The following is a 20276-nucleotide window of genomic DNA, read 5'->3' as shown; positions in this document are numbered from 1 at the left end:
GCAATTAAAAACCTGGGCCTGGCCTCTGCCAGCGAACTGCGGCTCAGGGGGCTTGGGCTGCTTGACTGCACTGTGCACGGCGGGCTCTGGGCTCCCGCGACGGGAGAGGTCCCAGCCACTAAACAGCCCCGCAGCCAGGCCCTGGGGGGCTGCTGGTCGCAGGTGCTCTGTGCCCCGCCATGCCTGCTGCACCGGGGCTGTGAGCGCTGGGACAGTCAGAGCTGGTGGCCCCGGCTGCGCCTGTATCCCCCCCCCGCGGGCGGTCTGAGGCCCAGGGAACCAGCCCGGCTACAGCCCCAGCCGAGACTCTCTAGCCCCGGCCGCCTCTCTATGGTGTGCGGAGGTGTCCCCGGGCCGGCTGAGGCGTGGGGCGGGCAGCCGAGCCGCTACGAGCTGTCCAGGTACCGGCTCCGCAGGGACGCAGCCGCTCAGTGCCCGGGCGGGGCAGGCTCGAGCCGGGCCCTAGGCCAGGGGAGCCCGCTGGAGCCTGGCCCCGCCCCCCGCTCTGTCTGGAGCCAATAGGCCGCGCGGGGGGGAGGGACCGGAAGGGCCGAGTCTCGTGGGCACCGCCGTAGGCCCCTGGAGGAGACTCTCTAGCTAGCCCCGGTCTCCTCTCTATGGTGTGCGGAGCTGTTCCCGGAAGCGTCCCTTCTCTCTCCCGGCTGGCGGCGATGGCGGAGGTGGAGGGCCCGGAGGCGCGGGACGGGGAGCCGGAGCCGGAGGACGGGGAGCCCCTGGAGCCGGGCGGCTACCTGCTGTACAGGTACCGGTCCCCCGCTCCCTTCCGCCAGAGATCGGAGCAGCCCCGCGGGGAGACCAACGCTCCGTGCCCGGGGGGCAGAGACGGGGCTCCCGCCGCAGCGCAGCGTCTCCGACGTGAGGGGGCGGGGAGGGGGGACGTGAGGGCTTGAGGGGGCGGGGAGAGGGCAGTGAAGGGATGTAGGGGAGGGGGGCAGTGAGGGGGCGGGGACTGAGGAGTTGTAGAGGGAGGAGGTGTAGGGGAGGGCGTGAGGGGGCAGGGAGGAGGTGTAGGGGAGGGGGGCAGGGAGGGCGTGAGGGGGCAGTGAGGGGGCGGGGCGGGAGGAGGTGTAGGGGAGGGGAGCAGGGCAAGGTGCTCACACCTCCTAGGCCGCTGGGTTGGGCTGGTGTGCCCGTGTCTCATTGCTGGGTGTCAGTGGAGACATCGTTCAAAATGGGGGCGGCCCAGCGCGGGGGGAGACCCTATCGGAAAGGAAAGACACAGTAAGGGGGGGGAGTAACAGAGCGCTTCCCAACTGGGACCTTATTACATGCCACCAGATACGTTTGCAAACGTACCTGCCAATGATTTGGGGTTCTGGGGTGGCTGGTAAAGTAACCCTCATTAGTCCAAACATTGAGCTGTGTTGAGAGCACAGCATTTGAGTTTGTGCAATTTGTGGTCGAAACTAATGACAGAAATGAGCAAGGTCAATGGACCCGAAGAAGAGCTCTGTATAAGCTCCAAGTTTCACTCTCTCACCAACAGAAGTTGGTCAATAAAATATATTCCCTCACCCACCTTGCTTCTTCAAGATCAAGGAACATAGTTGCTCTCTAGGCTACATGACCAGCTAATATGACTTTTACCCAGGGCCGGCTCTGGCTTTTTTGCCGCCCCAGGCAAAAAAGCCTCCGGCCGCCCCCCCCCCCCCCCCGCGGGGGGGGAGGGAGGGAGGGCGGCCGGAGCCCCGGGGGGAGGGCGGCAAGCCCCGGCGGGGGCTCCACTCTCCCCCCGGCGGCCGGGGGGGAGGGTGGCGAGCACCGGCGGGGGCTCCACTCTCCCCCCGGCGGCCAGAGGGGAGGGTGGCGAGCACCGGCGGGGGCTCCGCTCTCCCCCCGGCGGCCGGGGGGGAGGGTACGGGGGGAGGGCAGCTGGAGCCCCGGGGGGAGGGCGGCAAGCCCCGGCGGGAGCTCCACTCTCCCCCCGGCGGCCGGGGGGGGAGGGTGGCGAGCCCCGGCGGGGGCTCCACTCTCCCCCCGGCGGCCGGGGGGGGGGGGGGGGAGGGTGGCGAGCCCCGGCGGGGGCTCCACTCTCCCCCCGGCGGCCAGAGCGCCGGGGGCAGGGCGGCGAGCCCCGGCTGGGGCTCGGCTCTCTCCCCAGCGGCCAGAGCGCCGGGGGCAGGGCGGCGAGAGGGCGGCAAGCCCCGGCGGGGGCTCCGCTCTCCCCCTGGCGGCCAGAGCGCCGGGGGCAGGGCGGCGAGCCCCGGCTGGGGCTCGGCTCTCTCCCCAGCGGCCAGAGCGCCGGGGGCAGGGCGGCGAGAGGGCGGCGAGCCCCGGCTGGGGCTCGGCTCTCTCCCCAGCGGCCAGAGCGCTGGGGGCAGGGCAGCGAGAGGGCGGCGAGCCCCGGTTGGGGCTCGGCTCTCCCCCCGGCAGCCGGGGGGAGGGCGCGGGGGGGAGGGCGGCCAGAGCGCCGGGGGGAGGGCGGCGAGCCCGGCTGTGGACCCGCTCTCCCCGGCGGCCCGAGCACCGCGCCGCCCCCCTCCAGGTGCCGCCCCAAGCACCAGCTTGGTTGCCTGGTGCCTGGAGCCGGCCCTGCTTTTACCGTATCGCTTATGTTTGTATCATGCAATTCTATGGCAAAGATAATGACCACCATGTAGAATGGTGTGCTGTTTTGGGGGTGGCTTCGGTAGTGTTTTCTAATAAAACATTGAAAAGAAAATGTAAATTTACAGGCACAGAAAAGAATGGGCTGACATCGAACCAGTACCTCAAAATGATGGGCCAAATCCTGTGGTTCAGATCATCTATAGTGAAAAATGTAAGGTTTTTTTTTTTTTTTTTTTTTTTAAGATGTTAAGTATAATTAAACCTTGGTAAGGTGAAAACATCTGTGTAATATGTCAGTGGCACCACTGAAGCTAGACTTTAGTTTTCAATAATATATGTTTTTGTGCTGGATGTCACTGCTAGTAACTATAAAAACATGAGTTGTCTTTACGGTTCCTGTAGTCATCTAGAAGTGAATTTTAAATGTTGCGAATTTAATATTAAAATGGTAAATACACCAGATAAAATTACCATACACATTTGTTTTTTGAGAATTTATTTGTTGTAAACCAGCTTGAGCCTAGAACAAAGCTTAGGTATTTCACTTTGTCATAATTACTGGGTATTGTTGAAACTAAAAAAACTGAAGTATGGAAATGGCCTTAATACTGTCCCTGTTTTTAAAGGAACATTTCCATAAACTTGCATTTTTCTAGAGACTGGAGAATCTTGAGTTTCTCAAAGCTCCAAAGATAATGTTTGCCTGCTTTACAACCTTCACATCCTGGAGTGCCCACACTTTTAAAAACAAAAACAAAACCCTCCTGTTTCTTTTCAAATTTTCAGAAATGATCTTTTAAAAATTACAGAATTAAGTTTAAAAAGAATAAAGCAAGTATTAAAACTACTTGGTAGGCAGCCACGTTCCAGGTAATGCAAGCAATTAGGATGGTGCGGCTAGGCCTAGAGGAAAATGCAATAATGGCTCTCAAGAATGTAGAGAAATAGCATGACTCATAGTGCCCTCATGACTATTTTGGACATTATCTAGATGATCTGTTGAAAGATGTTTTAGGAGGTTTCTAGTCTGAGCGCTGTAAAGCATCCCACCAGAATGATTCTAGTGAATTGTGCTATTATATCAGTATGCAGACTGTTAGGACCAAACACCTTTAGGGAATAGTATTTGACACACACAAAGTAGCATCAATGGGTTGCCAGTCTTAAATCCTCTATTCAGGATTTCTTCTAGTTGTTTTGGGTAATATGCTCTCCTCTATCCAGTCAGAGATGTCTATGATTACTTTCGGGCTGTTCTGCAGCGGGATGAAAGGAGTGAAAGAGCTTTTCAGCTAACGGGGGATGCCATTGAACTGAATGCTGCAAATTACACTGTGTGGTAAGTAATAGTCATGACAATTATCTGATTTATCCTGGCCATGTATTATTCAAAATATGACTGGCCTTGCTTGCTTTCTGGGAGGCTGAGGATTATTGGAAGCTGCAGCGAGCTCTTAAAGTAAGATTTTGATGCAGTATCGCTAATTTCTGGGAAATGCTATCTGATAGTCTAAACTTTCAAACAAGATTAGGACTAAACATTAGAAACCACCACTGATTAAGGTGACATGACAAATCATATTGAAAGTGTCTCTCTGATGACACACATTCCTAGTGAAAAGATTGGAACCATTTCCTGCTTGTTTCAAAGGAAGTTCTTATAATATCTAAATATATTAGCTGCTAGGTTTTTTTTGTAGTAAATATTACTGAAGTAATTCTATAATCCCCTTTGTAATACCTGCCAGTTTAATTTTCAAGTAAATACTAAACTTGTAAGGCCTTCTGAATTCACAGAACTAGATTTCTCAACCAATAGGTACTGTCATAGAATCATAGAATATCAGAGTTGGAAGGGACCCCAGGAGGTCATCTAGTCCAACCCCCTGCTCAAAGCAGGGCCAATTCCCAACTAAATCATCCCAGCCAGGGCTTTGTCAAGCCTGACCTTAAAAACCTGTGAGGAAGGAGATTCCACCACCTCCCTAGGTAACCCATTCCAGTGCTTCACCACCCTCCTAGTGAAAAAGTTTTTCCTAATATGTCAAATACTTCCCTGTGTATTTTTCCTACTAATATGATTGCATTGATTTATACCAGTTATTTTCATATCAGGTAGACAATGTTCAGTGACATTGCAACAGGTGTGGGGTAGACAAGTCTTCAGTAGAAACTTAAAGTTGACAAGATCTTGGATATCTATGTTTGTAACCTTACCTATTTTGGTTTCTACCAGCTACTCAATAATGAATACATCTTCAGAATTAGTTGTGTTCTTAAAAATTGCTTTAATTCTTAAAGTACTTTTAACTGAATTTACTCCAGCTTTTAAAAAAAAAAACCACCTCCTAAATGGTGTGTGTGTTTTATTTTTCTTTAGGCATTTCCGGAGAGTCCTCCTGCATTCATTGAAAAAGGACCTTAATGAGGAAATTAACTATATTACAGCTATCATTGAAGATCAGCCAAAGAATTACCAAGTCTGGTAAATCTTTTTGATTTCTAGAGACAAACTGTCTTACCTTTTACCATCTCGGAAATGGACATGGCTGCCAGTTCTAAAAGTGTGGAGGTGAGGGTTCTCCCTTCCTCCTTGGATGGAGCCCATTTCAGAGGGGTTAAACAGGACTGCCCCCAGGCAGGGGTCTCCATAACTCTCTACTCCAATGCTATGAGTACTAAGTAATGTAGGTAGGCATGTGAAAAGCTTCAAAACTACCAAACTTATTCTGACACAACAAAAATGAAGCAATTACAAATGAAGAATTTTAGCTTTCAGCAGCTCTTGGGTGTTGCTTTTTTGTTGTAAAAATCCTCCCAAATGAAATACATAAAAATGGCTACTTTAATAGAGGGTGCGGGGGGAAATGCAAGGAATCCACAGGCCTGAAGGGATCACTCTTTAGCTCACGAAAGACCAAACTGAGTTTTCTTGTTGGGTATTTCATACATTTGGGTGGACTGGCCAACTGCTCTGAGAAATATTGATATGAAGATGAGTGAGGCCTGTTGGGTTCAGGGAATTGAGGACATGTCTTATTGCTGTAGGATGAATGTCTAAGGGCTGAGCCAGACCTATAGCCTTGATTTTATTTATAGGGCGTATCTGTAATGTATTCCAGTTTTATGCAGGGTGACCAAATTTTCAGTGTAGCATTGTGCAGATCTTCCCCAGATCCTAGGACTTTGTGGCATGGTAGAGTGCATGGGTAGGCAACCTATGACACGAGTGCCGAAGGCGGCACGCGAGCTGATTTTCAGTGGCACTCACACTGCCTGGGTCCTGACCACCGGTCCAGGGGGCTCTGCATTTCAATTTAATTTTAAATGAAGCTTCTTAAACATTTTGAAACCTTATTTACTTTACATACAACAATAGTTTAGCTAATATATTATAGACTTATAGAAAGAGACCTTCTAAAAAGGTTAAAATGTATTACTGGCACACAAAACCTTAAATTAGAGTGAATAGATGAAGACTTGACACACCACTTCTGAAAGGTTGCCAACCCCTGGTAGAGTGCTTCCTGGACATCTGTATCTGGACCAGCTTAGGGCTATTTAGATTGAAGGCAAGTCTACGCTGCAGCGCTATATATTCACCCCCTTGAGCAATGTAAGTTATATCAACTTAGGCTGTAGTGTAGAGCTGTCCAAAGAGAGAGACTTTGTGGTGAGCCCTAGCCACAAAGGAAAGAAGAGGGAAAATACAGGTGAGGTGCCTGGGGCAGTGTTAAGACAAGGAACCCACTGCTCTTAGTTTTTTGTGCTTGAGTCTTGGAAAATCAACCATGAGTCTTTGCATTGAGCTTTGATGCAAATGAATCAAACTTTGGGACTCCCCATAGGACTACTAACATATGAGAACATGTTTGAGATCCTACACCACCTAGTAAGGTTGTCCAGGTTTAGTGATACTTTGATGTGAACCTCCTTGAGTGAGTAAAAGAAGTTGCAGCTGAGCCTACTGAAAAGGAAACATGTCATGTTTCTGGTGCCTCCCTTTTCACATGTGCTGTGGTCAAGGAGTTGTCTGGTATGACTAGAAGATGTTTCTCTGACTGAGGAGTGGCCTCTGAGAAAGAGCAAAGGTAATTAGTGAATCCTGCTCCTCTGTCCAGGAAGACTTTGGGTGCAAGTGTCTGTGCTGAATGGAGAAAAAGCCAAGACTAGCTGGAGAGATGTATGAAGGAAGACAACTAACCAGTCCCTTGGAGACAGGAGTTGAAACCCTTGGTCATTTTATTTGCCCACTCTTTTCCTGAGATTTTCTGGTAGTCTGTACCTTCTGCTTCCCTCCATTTGAGTAGTGTGGGAAGGAGAAGCTTGTATGCTGCTCAAATAGCATATTTGTTATGGAGGAAGTCCATTTGCCTATTCATTTTAGCCTCTGAAACTGACAGCTGATGAGGATTGGATAAATTAGGGTCTCACTGGCACCTCTGTCCCCAGATACAGAGGAGGACATGTTGCAGGAGCAAGCAGAACATTTGCAAGCTTTTGTGCTCTCATCTTTAGCTGGAGACTGACCACCAATATGAATGCCTGAGCAAGCAGCAAGAAACTAATTGGGTGTCACCTCTGCCAACCCTGACCCAAAGGGTAGTTAAATGTTGCCATGAAGAGGCCTCTGAAATCTAAATGCTGGCTCCCAAGAAAAGGAAAAACCATATTAGAGCTACGGAGTAATAGGAGTCTCTGAAATGTTGTTCACTGCTTGACAGAGGCCAAAGAATTGAATTGGATAATTCATGCTAGGGTGATCCTTGCTAATGTTAAGACTGGCTCTGCTTTCTGACGTCATTTGAGAAACTTTGGTTTGAAACTAGTACTCGTGTCCTTGCTCTGGTTTCCCAGAAATGAAGTGGTGAGCCAAATAAGGCATTAGTAAAATGTTTACAACACTTCCTTTAGAAGTAGACTATGGGCAGGTTTTCATGTGTACTGGAACATGTTGAATCTGAAAGCTTAGGAAGGCATTCTAAATTCAGTGACAAATGACAATGTAAAACAGACGGGGAAAATACTTTTAAAAAAATAAGTGATCGAGAGAACTTCGCAGTGTTCATAGGGAAACAATGGTTAGGTTTGGGGCGGGGGGGGGGGGGGTTTCTATTAGAACGATGGGTCTAGCCGTGAAGGTCACTTCTTGGCAATATGGCAAGTTTCTAAGTGTGATACTATCTCAAGTACGACCCATCTTGTGTACTCAAACTCAGTTCTATTTAAATTATTATACCCTCCTTCTGCATGGCTTTTCTCACCCACTTCTCAAGCATGTCAAACATAGCAATTATCCTTCTTTAAGAGGTTGTATACCAATATGTAGATACATTTCTGGCATTTTCTTGTTGCAAGTTTACACTATAGCAATCCCTAGAAAAGCTAGGTGAAATGTTTCATGGTTCTTTTAAAAAGTACTACTCTGGTGATGGGGTGGTGTCTTGGTATTTTTTTGGTGGGTTTTTGTTTGTTCTGGTAAGTATTTTAATAAAGTCTAAAGTTCAAGCAAATATTGGAAGGGAAGCTTTTTAAATTCTTGTACTTTGTCTTTAGGCACCACAGACGGGTGTTGGTAGAGTGGCTGAAGGATCCATCTCAAGAGCTTGAGTTTATAGCTGAAATTCTTAACCAGGATGCCAAGAATTACCATGCTTGGCAGCACAGACAATGGGTTATTCAGGTATTGTATCCAGGTCTGCTGCTTTCTCTGGAGGGAGAATCCTCCCAAAATTGTAGAGGTTTGTTTCTTAAATTGAACTTTACACGCTGACTTGTGTAGATGGAGTGAAAACAATTACGTGGGTGTCAACTCAGAATTCAGCTGTAAACTAACCTTTCAGCTAACCAGTTCAAAAATTTGCTGCTGGGTACTTGCCTTTGTGCCTTTTGTTACAGGAAGCACTAGTACAGGGGTCGGCCACCTACGGCACGCGTGCCAAAGATGGCACGCGAGCCAATTTTTTGATGGCACGCAGCGCCGGCTGAGCCGCTCAGCCCGCCACCACTCTGGGGTTCCCACTGCTGGCTCCTGCCAGCAGGGGTCCCGCCGCCGGTGCAACTCAGCACCTGCTGCTGGCCTGGGGAAAGGAACCCCAGGCTGGCAGCGGGCTGAGACCCCCAGCTGGCAGGAGCCGGCAGCCGAAACCCCGCTGGTCCCACTCAGCACCCGCTGCTGGCCTGGGGGAAGGAACCCCAGGCTGGCAGTGGGCTGAGACCCTGGCTGGCAGGAGCCAGCGGCCGAAACCCCAGATCTGGGGTGGGCTGAGCCGCTCAGCCCGCTGCGGCTCTCGGGTTCCCGCTGCTGGCCCCTTGCCAGCCAGGGTCCAGCCGCCAGTGCAACTCAGCACCCGCTGCTGGCCTGGGGGAAGGAACCCCAGGCTAGCAGCTGGCAGGAGCCGGCGGCCGAAACCACTGAGCTGCTCGGCCCTCCGCCGCTCTGGGGTTCCCGCCGGTCCCACTCAGCACCCGCGGCTGGCAGCGGGCTCAGACCCTGGCTGGCAGGAGCCAGCGGCCGAAACCCCAGATCTGGGGTTCCGGCAGCGGGCTCAGACCCTGGCTGGCAGGAGCCAGCGGCCGAAACCCCAGATCTGGGGTTCCCGCTGCTGGCCCCTTGCCAGCCAGGGTCCAGCCGCCGGTCCCACTCAACGCCCACTGCTGGCCTGGGTGAAGGAACCCCAGGTTGGCAGTGAGCTGAGACCCCCGGCTGGCAGGAGCTGGTGGCGGAAACCCCAGAGCAGCGGTGGGCTGAGCTGCTCAGTTGCTGCTCTGGGGTTCCGGCTGCTGGCCCCTTGCCAGCCGGGCTCCCCACCTTCGCAGCCCCACTCACCTTGCTTCCCGTTGGAGTTCCAGCGCAGGCCCCCTGCCAGACAGGGTCCAGGCCTCCGGCCCTGCTCAGCCCGACCAGCCGCCCGCTCCACTCGCCTCAGCTGCTGATCTGGGGTTCCAGCCGCTGACCTCCTGCCAGCCGGGGTCTGGATCTCCAGCCTTGCTCAGCCTGCTTTCCGGCCTGACCCTAACCCTAACAGTAGTTTGGTTATATATTATAGACTTATAGAGAGACCTTCTAAAAAACGTTAAAATGTATTACCGGCACGCGAAGCCTTAAATTAGAGTGTATAGATGAAGACTCGGCACACCACTGCTGAAAGGTTGCCGACCCCTGCACTAGTAGCACCTTCTATATCCACGTTTCTCAAATGCGGCCACTAGCTGCTTTTCTTGTGGCCACAGCCTCCTGGGCTGTGATTGGGGGGAGGAGGGGCAAAGCAGCGGCCCCTCCCACTACATGTTGCTCCTGGATGCATCGCCTTGGTGTTCCCTGCTGGGGCTGCAAGCAGGGGTGGGGCCCTGCCCCTCCCTGGACAGAGCTAGGGCATAAAACTGGAGGAGCAGGCAGCCAGTGAGTTTCCCAGCTTCCCTGGGGTGGTGGGGCAGCAGGCTGCGGTCACACAGCTTCAGACTCCATCCCCGTCTCCTGGCCACGAGGCTTTGGGCTCTGGCCCCCCATTGTCTCCCCCCGGACTGCCCCCAAATCTATTGCCCCTGGCCCCTACTGCCTATCCTGACCCCCCTCATCCAGAGCTTAATTTGTCCCCAGGCTTGCCGGGGCTGATAGTCTTTTGTGAAAAGTGATACTTTTATGTCTAATATCACTTTTCACAAAAGACTTAGTTAGCTTTAGGAAAAACAAATAAATATGCACATATACACGTCCAAATCAGTGTAATTTATTTATTGCTAGATACTAAGTATTTTAGGGAAAAATGTGAGAGCAGCCACCAGCAAGAGTTTATGGCCGCACTCCAAGGCCACAAAAAAATTTGTCCTGAGAACCCCTGCTCTATATAATGAGGGTTGCCTAATGCTTCCCATTATACCTCCTGTTTTCCCCCAAAATTTACTAATTTCACAATTTACTACATTGATTTCTTCAACTGGGTCTAATCAGAATGTGAAAAGTTAGGTTGGAATTCTTCAAAGGAAGTAACTGGAATTTGTTAAAACGTTTAATTCCGGGGGAGTTTATTTTGTTTTTCTCTTCTCACCATTGTAGGAGTTCAAGTTGTGGGATAATGAACTGGAGTATGTAGACCAGCTTCTGAAAGAGGATGTGAGAAACAACTCTGTCTGGAACCAAAGATACTTTGTAATTTCCAACACCACTGGCTACAACGATCCTGCTGTTCTAGAGAGAGAAGTCCAGTTAGTAATACTGTGCACAATTACATTTGGTGCCCTCCATTTCTCATAGGCAAAAGAAGTGAGGCATGTTCTTGAATGCTTCAGAGACTTCAGCTCCCCTTGACCTTTCCCTGTTAGGGTACAGAATAAAAGCTACAGTGCTGGCATTGGTAGAAGATTTAGAACAATAATCAGGAGCTCAAGCATCCATGCTCATGTTGGATCTATCAGATGCCTTTGATACCGTTGATAATGAGGTGATGACTTGTCTGCAAGCTACGTTTGGGTTGGAGAAGCTGATCTTGAGTGGCTCTCTTACTTGCTGAGCATTCTGAAAGGTTGATAGTGGGTAACTTCTTTTCCTCCCCCAGAGCACTCATGAAGGGTCCTATCTTGTGTCCCCGCTTGTTGAATGTATATCTAGGTCCATTGGGACGGTTAGTGTAGAGAGATGGATTGCGGTATCCTAAGTATGTGGATGACACTCCGCTTTGCCTCCATTTCCTCTGACCAGAGTAAAGCGGTCAATGGACGCACCTAGTGCTTGGTTGAGATCGGGGCATGAATGAGAACTAGGTGGCCAAGACTCAGGCGAGGTGATGTTGGTCATGAGAAGAAAGCAGAAAAATGTATGGTGATATCTGTCCTTCTGTGTCTTGTTTGTTCAAGTTTGCAACCTAGGGGACTTGTTAGATTCTCAGCTGCCACTGGCTGATCAGAGATCAGCAATAGCCAGGATGGCTTTTGTGGGGGTCCAATGGGTAGCACCTGTTTCTTGATGCAGACCTTACTACTGCTTTCCATGCCTTTGTCACCTCCAGGTTACATTACTGCTGTGCAGTTTATATGGAACTATGTATTGAACCCATCTGGAAACAGAAGTTGGTGCAATATTTGGCAGCCTGCTAGTTTAAGCTAAATATCCTGTGCTGTGAGCATATTATGGCAGTGCTCCATGATCTGTGCTGGCTGCTTATTGATTTCTGGGTAGAATTTAAGGTATTGGTACTAACCTATAAAGCGCATTATTACCTAGGGCCCTATCTCCTTGAGAAAGCGCATCTCTCCCCATGCAGTACTGCCATGAGTATGATCAGCACGGATGCTTGCCTGGAGCCCCCTGTATAAAGCAGTGAGTTTCTGGATATGAGGGCCCCTCAACTTTGGAATCTCTTCAGAAATAGCACTGGTGTAACTGAGGGCCTGCTTTGGTTTTCAGAAGTGTCTATTACTGAAGATGGTGCAAGAAGGAAAGCACCAGCTTGACTTTCAGATCCCAAGGGAGAAGACTGGGCTAACAATTCTAAAAAAAATGTTGTTTCTGCCTAAACTAAGCACATTGCAATAAGGAAATATTTGGGATAAAACCTGGATGTTTTAAAAAAACAAAAAACAGATTGGTTTATTTTTTAAAAGAAAAAAAATATTTGAAATTGACATCCTACATTAAGGGCTAGACTTAGTATAATCTCTTAAAATCAATTACATAAATTAAACAAAAAATTCAAGTAGAATATGTTTGCTGCTGAAGTTTTAAAGAAAGTCAGACCATTGAACTGAGAGAAGTTGCTGACTGAGCACCTGGAACCAGCGTTTGAGTCCTAAAGCAGCCTTTGGTAGAAATAGCTACTTCTGCAAGTGCACGGAGAATATTTTCTTTTCAGTTTGTTCAACTAGTTCAGCTCAATGACTAGCTCATTTGGAAAAGTGACTGGGCGTTGAAAAAGCAGGAAAGCTCTTCCAATCTATGAATAAAAACTAGGGGTGAGAGGAGGAGATGTACTAGTTCTTAAAATCTTGAAGGACACAGTGACTAGAAACAATCAGTTTGATTGACTAACTACAGATAATACTTCCTTTGGTTAATAAATCAGTTCATTTTTAAATGCAAAACAAGTTTTGATAAACTTACTTTTTTATGTGTCTAGCACATTTAAGGTAATTACCCTATATTCTCGATCATAAGCTGGTTCGTGTTTAAGCCGACCCCTCCCCCCCCCCCCAAGACGGATAAGAAAAATGGAAAATTTGTATAACCCATTCATAAGCCGACCCTATAATTCAGGGGTCAGCAAACTTTGGCTCCTGGGCCATCAGGATAAGCCACTGGAGGGCCGAGATGGTTTGTTTACCTCGAGTGTCTGCGGGCACGGAAGTAAACCTAAGTAAACAAAGTGTCCCGGCGCACCAGCTGCTTACCCTGACGGGCCGGGACAGCAACTGGTGGGGAAACTTTTTTGGGGGGGAGAAGCTGGGAGTCAGGGGAGTAACCCCTGTGACCACCCCTAGCCCGGGACCCCCACACTCTCCCCATCTATCCCTTCCCACCTTATCTGGGGAGGGCCAGGGGAGGATGTCTCCGGCAGGCTGGGCAGCGCGGCCACAGCTTGCTCCGGCGGGCCAGACTGGGCGGCACCGCCGCAGCAAGTTCCAGCGGGCTGGGCTGGGTGGCACGGCCACAGCCTGCTCTAGGGGGCGGGGCCAAGCGGCACGGCTGCCGCTGCTTCGGAGGCTGGGGGGAGAGCAGCGTGGCTAAAGCGGAGAGACTGGCCCCGCCTCTTCCCTTCTGGCTCTGCTGCCTCTCCTTGCTCCCTCTGTTGGGGGGGAGGGGCTGTGTCCCACCTCTCCCTCTCTATACCCGTTCATAAACTGACCCCCTTCTCTGGTGCTTCCCTTTTTTACTAAAAAAATTCAGCTTAAGAATGAGTATATACGGTATATTTAATTAGTGGGAAAACAATTTTAAAAGAATTTCTATTGCCGTCCAAATAGAGCTTGACACACATCATGAGTAAAAAATTAGTTTAGTAAATAAGAAGTTAGTCATTCACCGTTTTCTAACATAAAAAAATAAAAATTTACCATATGGGTAAATGTATGTTAAGTTATATAATAGTGTAGCCTCCTGGTTAGCAAAAATAAATACCAAATTTAGTGCAAAGACTATAGTTAGTTGCAAATCCAATATTTTGTAATGGTTACCAACCAATGAGAATCAACCCGTCTTTAGGAAAAGAAGTAAAAAGTACAAATGCAAAACGAGATTAAAATTAAGGTTTCCTTCTTTCTGATTTAATTCATAATTAACATTGGTGACAGAAATCATTTTGATTTCAATCCGTTCACTCTGTGTGGAACGACCCAATGCCTCTTCAGAGCACAGCGTAAGCCCTTGAGGCAGTCCAATTGGGCGGTCATCAAGAGGGTTGAAAGACTTTAAATGAAAGCAATAAGAAAACCCCATTCATTTTTGTTTCCTCCCAGTATATAGTTCTTTCTTGAATGTTACGGAGTCTGTACCATTTCTATGACTTGTGAGACTAGGCATTTCCAGATTAATTCTCCAGAGCTAGGGATTGGACACCTTCCTAGATCTATTTGTGAAGAATGACCCTGTGTTCAGAACTCAAAGTGAGATAGGTTTAACCTGACTCCTACTCCAGAACCAGACTTGAAGGGTTAATCTTTCTAGATTTCAGCATAGACCTTAGCCTACCTGCTGTTGCCAAGATCTCTAATGGCAGCGGTAAGCTCTGTTCCTCTGCTAGTGACTGTAAAAAGGCTGCTCCGGAAGGGCAAGGCGGCTCAAATATTTTGGGATTGAAAACTGGCTGCAAACTGCTCGCTGCGATCACCCGTTTCTGGAAATGAGTCTCACTGCTTGGGGATGTAGTGGAGAGAGGAATGTGAAGGCTTTTTTTTTTTTTTTTTTTTTTTGGTAGAGCTAGAAACATGACATTTTCTTTAATACTCTGCTTGGTGGGTGACCCTCCTGACTGTGCGCTTGGAGAAGCTGCCTCTGTGCTCCTTCTCTTCACTTTAACTCTGCCACTAGTCTGAGCTAGGAAGGAACAGCCCATGTCCTTACTGGCACCAGTGCTATATGCCTCCAGTGAGTTTGCACAGGTGCAACTGATGGGCCTTGTAAGTGGAGTTTTGCAAACAGTGCTGTGGGTGCACACAAAGAAATGGAATCCAGCATCTGTGGATTCTGCAGTCCTAGCATGTGCACATGCCAAAACTGAGTAACTCCATGCTCTTAGTGCTGGAACTTTTTCCTTCCTTCTGCCTTCAGAGCCGATCGTTCTAGAGCATTTGGAGAGTAAATGTGGCCTCTCTTCCACGTACCATCAAATTGTGTATTATGTTATAGGCTTCTTATGTCGTACTGTGTGGGAGTTAGCCTCTCCTGAAATAAACTCCTACAAAATACTTGTAGGAATTCATATATTGTAAATTGAAGGCAAGTGCCTCCGGGCGCATAACCGCTATCCTGCAGTGGCTTGCCCTGTCATAACAACTGCAGTTAAGTTGCCTGGCAGTTGTGTTTTATGCCACCACCTCAGATGAGCAGAAAAATGTCTGCTTTAGTCTGTACACCTCTACCCCGATATAACACGAATTCGAATATAACGCGGTAAAGCAGTGCTCCGGGGGGGCAGGGCTGCGCACTCCGGCGGATCAAAGCAAGTTCGATATAACGCGGTTTCACCTATAACGCGGTAAGATTTTTTTGGCTCCCGAGGACAGCGTTATATCCGGGTAGAGGTGTATTTTAAAAAGCCTGTGCAGAGGAGGGTTGAGAACAGTGAGATGGGGAGGAGGCTGCAAAGGAGATCTGAGTCTGGGTAAAGAAAACGTGTTTCTCTTTTTGGTTCCTTGACCTCTGACAGAAGTGTAACCCGTGTTTTCCCTCACAGGTACACTCTAGAAATGATCAAGACAGTGCCACATAATGAGAGCGCATGGAACTATCTAAAAGGGTGAGACTTGTATTTCATATCTGTGGGGTGAGGGCTTCTGATCAGGGGGCTTGTTGCAGGTTGGTGTTACTTGCAGGCCATTTCACTTTGAATGTTTCATGCCTAGACGTGTGAACAGCTCTGGGGGAACAACTGGAAAGCAGTGATCTAGATGAGCCTGAGGTTATACCCACATAAAGGGCTAATATAGTAACCTAATCTCCTGGCCCACTTTCCGCATAATTACTGATTGGGTAGCTTTGGCAGGGGGATTGTCAATACTTTTCACATGTGAAAGTGTGCAGCAGGTTGTTTCTATTTACTAGCTCCAAAAATAAGTCTTAAAATACCATATAAATGACTTTATTCATGGAGTGCCGACAGTGTGCTAGCCCCTCTGCAGAAGCTGGTGCTTTGTAAAGAAATGAAAAATCTTGGAAAGAGAAATGATAGCTCATAGTTAGTTGGTTGACTGGAGTCAAGCGTGTCTCTCTTTTTGGGCCTCATCTGAATGAGGTGGGTGGCATAGTCAGCTTTCTGATTCTTTTTATTAGAGCATACTGACGGTGTCTCCAGAATCCCTGTTAAAGATGCTGTAAAGAGAAGCTGACTTTCCCCTGACCTTGAAGGGTTAGAGTTCTGCATTACATAGTGCCACCCTGCTCCTATCATCACACACATACTTTCCACCTCTCCTTCCTAGCTGTGCTGACACTGAATTCAGTTTCTCAGATGGGGCTGGCGATAGGAAGGAGATGGGACTTCAGAGTCCCAACAACTTAAAATATTTTCATAGTAGTAGAGGAAAGCAGTTTATAACCTTTTGGCTTTATCCTGCTCATCTCTCTGTGAGCCATACTTAATAATGGAAGGATATGTGGCATAAAACCACCAAAAGTTGACTTTAAAAAGGGGGAGGGAGGGGGCAAAATAATAGTATTAGGCTACACCAGCTATGCGCTAGGAGGTTGTTGGTTAAAGGCACCCTGCCTCATGTCTCCCTGTGCACTTGAGATGTTCATCAATAGCTTACTGCAGCAGTGGCTTTCAACCTGTGGGCCCTGGGGGTCTGCAGACTGTCTAAGATTTCCAAAGGGGTCCGCACCTCCATTTGAAATATTTTAGGGGTCTGCAAATGAAAAAAGATTGAAAACCACTGCTACAGCAATGCTGACTTGTTGCTATATTGAACTACATCTATTACCCTCTGCCTCTTTTATATTTATAGCTCCTATTAGATTAAAATCTTCAGATACATCTATCAAAGCCAAAACTTGCTTAATTCTTTGTCAAAGCTGCCAGCAGTACTTACTAATCTCTGTTTTAGGATTCTGCAGGATCATGGTCTTTCCAAATATCAAAATCTATTAGAGCAACTGCTGGATTTACAGCCAAGCCACAGTTCTCCCTATCTGATTGCCTTCCTTGTGGATATATATGAAGACATGCTAGAAAACCAATGTGACAACAAGGAAGAAACACTAAACAGAGCATTAGAGGTGAGTTGTGAGAGCTCACTTTTTCTACCTCAGGGAGTTTGCTTTGTGTGGCAATAGCTTCAGCTAGACAAAGACTGGGTTATTTTAATGGAAAAGCTCTCTTGTAAAATAGAGTTGTACATTAATTGCACAGTTATTAGGAGATGATGACGGCATTAAGTAGTTGTTTCCATTACTGTTACTGTGCACCGTGCTTAATAAATTGTTACTGTGCAGTATCCATCTACTACTTCTCACTATACTGAAGAGAAATCCTCTTAGCCACTCAAAAGTTCAGGGATGTTGGTGAGTTGTTTTTTCCCTGCACTCAGAAGGCATTTGACTTCCATTAGCAGTGTCCTGTTCTTAATAATCATACAGTATATGAATCCTCGGCCTCTGACTGTCAACCAGTCTGCATGCAAGAATTTTCATAGTAGCTTGCCAGCAACAGAGGCCACCTCTGCTTCACCGACAGAAGTGAAAAGCAGAAAGATCCCAAACATTACATGCAAGAAAAGGAGGAAATGCCAATAAGTAAAGAAAATAAATGAGCTTTCAAATTGCTGAAAGAGCAATTTTTTGTTTTTTGGTTTTTTTTAAAAAACCTTTGTGTAAGTTCCTAACATGCCCTTACTTCCCTCTACCTAGTTTAGCAGAGGGCTCTTATCCTCAAAATAACTGATATATGTATAGGGAGAATCCCTTAGCTTCCTGGTCCACAAGACTGGCAGAGCAGAACTCAACATGGCTCTTAAAGAGCTTTTTTTAAACCTCTGAGGGTAACAGTAATGGAATTTAGCATGAGGTAGATTGATTGGACCTGTCCTGCATGGTTCTTTTTTGAACCGTTATAGTCTCGGCCTTCACAACATCCTCTGGCAAAGAGTTCCACGGGTTGACTGTGCATTGTGTGAAGAAATACTTCCTTTTGTTTTTAAACGTGCTGCCTATTTTCATTTGGTGACCCCTTGTTCTTGTGTTATGAGAAGGAATAAATAACACTTCCTTATTTACTTCCTCCACACCAGTCATGATTTTATAGACCTCTATCATATCCCCCCTTAGTCGTCTCTTTTCCAAGCTGAAAAGTCCCAGTCTTATTAATCTCTTCTCATATGGAAGCCGTTCCATACCCCTAATCATTTTTGTTGCCTTTTTCTAACCCTTTTCCAATTCTAATGTATCTTTTTTGAGATGGGGCAACCAGATCTGCACGTAGTATTCAAGATGTGGGCATACCATGGATTTATACCATTCATCCTTCACAGTCCACCAGCACCAAAATTTGCCTTGACGCCTTAAAATTTCATGCCCCTTAAGTGTCAGCACTGTTCTGCTCAGCATTGGCTCTTCAATATGTTGGGGGCCTAAAGTTGGTGGTACCGAGCTCTGGCTCATCAAACAAGGCGCAGTGTTCTGCTTAACAAAAAGAACTGAATGGAACATTTGAAGGGCAATATTTATACCCAGGGGATGGAGCAAAATATCCAAATGTCCTGTAAGGTGGTGAGGGGAAGATAGCAGGGTGCAAAGAAAGCTATTAGAGTTAGCCTAGAACTGGAGAGTCACAGGAGACAAACTTCTAGGCAAGCAGCATTCAGGGAATCTCTTTGTGCTGCCCCCAACGCCAGCTCCGCAGCTCCCATTGGCTGGGAGCTGCAGGGGCAGCACCTGCAGGCATGTGCAATGTGCACTGCGCAGAGCGGCCTGGCCCCTCCGCCTAGGGGCTGGACATGCCGGCCACCTCGGGGAGCAGAGCAGCACAGAGCCAGGGCAGGCAGGGATCCTGCCTTTGCTCCGCTGCGGGCCAGGAGCCGCCCGAGATAAGTGCCTCTGGGCTGGAGCCTGCACCCTGTCCCAGCCCGGAGCCCCCTCCTGCACCCAAACTCCCTCCCAGACCCTGCACCCCGAACCTCCTGCCGCACCCCAACCTCCTGTCCCACCCCCAGCTAGAGCTGCAGCCCCTCCTGCACCCTGAGCCCCCTCCCGTACTCCAACCCCCCAGGCGCCCCACAAAATCTAATAGCCCTGGGCCCACAGGAGAGTTAATCCGGCCCTGTTGGCATCAACTATAGAGATAAATGCATCTTCCTAAAAGGAAATAAATTATCAGAAGTCTATGGATACTAGTGCAAAACTTGTGGCTGAAAAGCCATGCGTTGCTCACTGAAGAGAAGGCCGTGCTTAATGTGTGTTTGTTTTTAAGGGTTGTTAAGCTTTTGATTGAATATATTACAACTTTGTAACTTTTCCTTCTTAGTTATGTGACATTCTGGCTAACGAAAAAGACACAATCCGAAAGGAATATTGGAAGTATATTGGAAGGTCCCTTCAGAACAAGCACAGCACAGGCACTGAACCAGACTTGCCGACAGATCAGCAGCAATAACTGCAAGTGGCAGAAGATGGTGTCAAGCTCTAAGATACTGATAAAGGAACTCCAAGTAGGGGGGGACAAGCCAGTATAAACTTAGATGTACTGTTCCCCTCTGCCTGAGGGTGATGTAACAATATGTGCACTGCACAGGTGTTGCTTTTAACAGGAACTGAGTGCGAAGTGTTCAGTATAACACAGTCCCCTTTGGTTATTGCTGCTACTGACAATAGCTATAGGTAGATCAAGTAATTGAGTCTTAAATTCATTTTAGAAGTATGCCAAATAAAGGACTTATTTCTTAATAGGAAATACATAATGCTCGGTTTGCTATTTTTAAGGCACTGAATAAATTTCTCACACTCTAGCCTAATCCACTCCACGCCCTCCCCCCTTCCTAATGCAGAACTTATAAGATTCATTGCAGATAACTTGTATGTAATGGTTATAAAGCAACTTAATTTTAGTTGCTTTAAGCGGGAAATGCAATTGTTGCCATAGGCCAGAACAGCTCTGCAGTAGCAACACAATTGTGCTATTATTGTACCCAACTAATGCCAACAACCTGGTTTTGTAATAAAAGTGTAGATATATTTCAAGTACTCGTATGTGTTTTAGAACGTTGCTCTCTTCTATACACCATGTCTTGTAGCACCAAGACCTTGCTTGCTGTCATTAACCATCTCTTACCATAAATTAAAAGACAGGCCTAGGAGGTGTACACACTCCAGCACACGCATGCTTTTTAGGTGTCAGTCCCTGGGTTAGGCGTTTTAAACTCCCATGTTGCTTTAATGTATCTTGTGCCTTGGAATATTCTGATCAGGACAGAACCGGGGAGCTTTCATCAGACTTGACGTAAAAAGCAGCCTTGAGTTATTTGTATGGGACGGCGACAGTGGTGAGTACCTTGAACTTCTCAGA

The 20276-nt window shown here is 47.9% G+C and overlaps 1 protein-coding gene across 1 annotated transcript; it reads left to right on the top strand.

Annotated features, from left to right (window-relative positions):
* Positions 1-617: 617 nt before the first annotated feature.
* FNTA (farnesyltransferase, CAAX box, subunit alpha) lies at positions 618-19952 on the top strand. Its single transcript, XM_065406264.1, has 9 exons — positions 618-763; positions 2697-2782; positions 3796-3910; positions 4952-5056; positions 8128-8254; positions 10628-10776; positions 15456-15518; positions 16825-16996; positions 19239-19952. Exons 1-9 carry the CDS (start codon positions 618-620, stop codon positions 19365-19367), a joined length of 1092 nt encoding a protein of 363 aa, XP_065262336.1. The 3' UTR covers positions 19368-19952.
* The last annotated feature ends 324 nt before the right edge of the window (positions 19953-20276 follow it).

The sequence above is a fragment of the Emys orbicularis genome, chromosome 6 (genome assembly GCF_028017835.1).
Source record: "Emys orbicularis isolate rEmyOrb1 chromosome 6, rEmyOrb1.hap1, whole genome shotgun sequence".
NCBI lineage: Eukaryota > Metazoa > Chordata > Testudines > Emydidae > Emys > Emys orbicularis.
This window is presented reverse-complemented; position numbering and strand designations above follow the sequence as displayed.